This window comes from Mastomys coucha, unplaced genomic scaffold (genome assembly GCF_008632895.1).
Source record: "Mastomys coucha isolate ucsf_1 unplaced genomic scaffold, UCSF_Mcou_1 pScaffold3, whole genome shotgun sequence".
In the NCBI taxonomy this organism is placed as follows: Eukaryota; Metazoa; Chordata; class Mammalia; order Rodentia; family Muridae; genus Mastomys; species Mastomys coucha.
Window position 1 is genome coordinate 26,652,713 of NW_022196909.1, and position 2,628 is coordinate 26,655,340.

At 51.2% G+C, this 2,628-nt stretch overlaps 1 protein-coding gene across 1 annotated transcript in view; it reads left to right on the plus strand.

Moving 5' to 3' along the window:
* Positions 1-2,628, plus strand: part of Lrrc20 (leucine rich repeat containing 20) — a 104,912-nt gene that overhangs the window by 72,506 nt on the left and 29,778 nt on the right. Inside the window, exon 4 of the mRNA XM_031347829.1 lies at positions 1,280-1,447. Within this exon, the coding sequence (XP_031203689.1) occupies positions 1,280-1,447 (168 nt within the window). The remainder of the gene's footprint in view (positions 1-1,279; positions 1,448-2,628) is intronic.

Genomic DNA, 2,628 nt, shown 5'->3' on the forward strand with positions numbered 1-2,628 from the left:
AAAAAAAACAGAGACACGTATAACATGGACCGAGCTAATAAATGAGTCATCGCAAAATAGAAACCTCTTGGGTTAGTCAAGTTGTAGAACATCTGAAGCGGTTTGCAAAGCATCTATCTCCTCCAATTCATTAGCATCCCCGCCTCCCTGTGTGAAGCTGCTTCCTATTGTCTGTGGTCATTATTTCCTTGTTTTCTGTTACTGTCACGGTCTAGGGATCTTGATGGGGTTTGTTTTTCTTTGAGTTAAAGAAGTAAAAGGCAGGAAAAAAAAAATCTCAAGTGTGGTGTGGCGCAGCAGGGGAGTTCTTGAAAACAGCCAACAGTGGGAGCTTTCTTCTTTTCTTTCTTTTCAGTTGATGTTGTTGTTGTTGTTGTTGTTGTTGGGTCTCCCTAGGCAGTTCTGGCTGACCTGGAACTCACTCTGTAGACCAGGCTGTCCTTGAACTCACAGAGATCTACTTGCCTAAGACTCTTGAGTGTTCAGATTAAAGGTGTGTGCCATGATGCCTGGCCCAGGAGACTTTTCTGTGAAGTTTTTCAGCTTCAGCTTCTTCTCTGGGTCCATCTCTCTCAGCCCCTGCCCTGGTCCATGTCTCTCAGCCTCAAGCCTGGTCCATCTCTCTCAGCCGCTGGCCCACTCCATCTCTCTCAGCTTCTGCCCTGGTCCATGTCTCTCCCAGCCTCTAGCCTGGTCCATCTCTCTCAGCCTCTGGCCTGCTCCATCTCTCTCAGCCTCTGGCCTGCTCCATCTCTCTCAGCCTCTGGCCTGCTCCATCTCTCTCAGCCTCTGGCCTGGTTCATCTCTCAGTGTTGTCTGAGCCTCCTCATGAGGGTCCCTCGCACAGGCCACTGATCAGCTTTGCAGTGACCCCTTCAGGGGAAGAACCTGTTCACATCTGGTTGGTAGTAGCTGTGTGGGGAAGAAGGACCCATGACAGAACCAGGCTTTCCCCCAGCCATCCTCGTGACACTTGGGCATATCCTAACACATTCGCAAGGCCCATCTGAGGGAGCCATCACACTTTTATATTTGGGCCCCAGCTTCTGTCAGGAAATCCTCCTACATAGCCAAAGCGGGGTACCTCTGCTGGAATAATGGCAGAAGAGGCCCTGGGCAGTGGTGGGTGCAAACAGACCTGGAGCCATCCTTTTTTGGAGCCTTCCTGTGAGGCTGGGTCTTTCTCAGTGTCCTCCTGGCTGCCGAACCAGGAACAGGCCTGGTGGCCTCTGGTGGCCTCCCTTCCCTCCTAACTGTTCCTTCTTCAATCCTGTTGCAGAGCTACGCCTGGAGGGCAACTACCTCTATCGCCTCCCCAACGAGGTCAGCAGCCTGCAGCACCTCAGGGCCATCGACCTGTCCCGGAACCAGTTTCAAGACTTCCCAGAGCAGCTGACCACCTTGCCTGCACTGGAGACTATCAATCTGGAGGAGAACGAGATAGTGGGTGAGTGAGTGTGTGTGTGTTGACTACCGCCGCCCGAGGCTCTGAAGAGTGTAGACCACTGGAGTTTTTTTTTTTGTGTGTGTGGGGGTGGGGGGGCACAAGGGAGACTCAGGGAGATACCTGAGTAGGGTAGATAACCACTGAACAGCCCTGCCCCCTGACAGGTGCTAACCTTCCATCAGCAGCCTGGGCTCGAATCCTCTGTCTTTATAGTAAGTAGCTTCCCGGTGCTGAGCAGGGGCAATAAGCTAGGCGTGCTCAGAACAGTCACTCAGGGCCCCCACCAGGAGGAAGCAGTCCCCCAGGCTGGGCTCTGCCTGGGCTTGGAGTTTCCCCCTCCTCAACTCTGTCACACTAGATCCTCACAGAACCAAGCATCCTCTTCAGCTCGGAGCCTGATGTCCCCAGAGAGGTCAGATGCTCGCCGGTCTCTGAATCCTCATCTCCTTGGCTCTTCGCTTTCAGCCTCTCATGCTGCCTCTTGTAAAGTCAGCCGAATCAACCTGCAATCCCCTCCAGTTCTGCTCTTATTTTTCCCTTAGTGTTTTCATGGCCCTTTTATGCCACTTGATTAAAGGCAATGGGCTTTTGAGTGGTTTGGGCTACAGCTGGGGAATACCTTGTGCTCACTGCTTGCCTGGTGTGCTAGTGAGTGCCTGAATACCCAGGATGCTGTGCGCAAGACTCCTGACCTGGATGGGATAGGGAGGAGGTGAGATCACCTTTTCAAACCTTTTCAGTTTTAGGTCTATTGTTTGGTTAGTTACTGTTAATTTTTAAATTACATTTATTTATTTATTTATTTATTTATTTAGTGTGTGTGTGTGTGTGTGTGTGTGTGTGTGTGCACGTGCGTGCATGTGTGTGTTTGGGCAAAGCATATGTGGAAGTCGCAGGACAGCTTGTGGGAATCAGTTGTCTCCAGTCCTTTCCTTCCACATGCATATTGGAGATTGAACCCAGGTCATCAGGCTTGGCAACAAGTGCCTTTACTGGCTGAACAATCTCACTGGCTGCTTGATCTGTTCTGTGAGCAATGAATAAAATGAGCTTCAGAGCATGCATTATAAAGGGCATGACGATGCATGGGGAGACTGCAGAAGATAAATCCATGATAAGAACTTTAGCCCTGAGTCTATAGTGAGGGCCCACTCCCCCAGCCCCCATCTCCCCATCCCCCC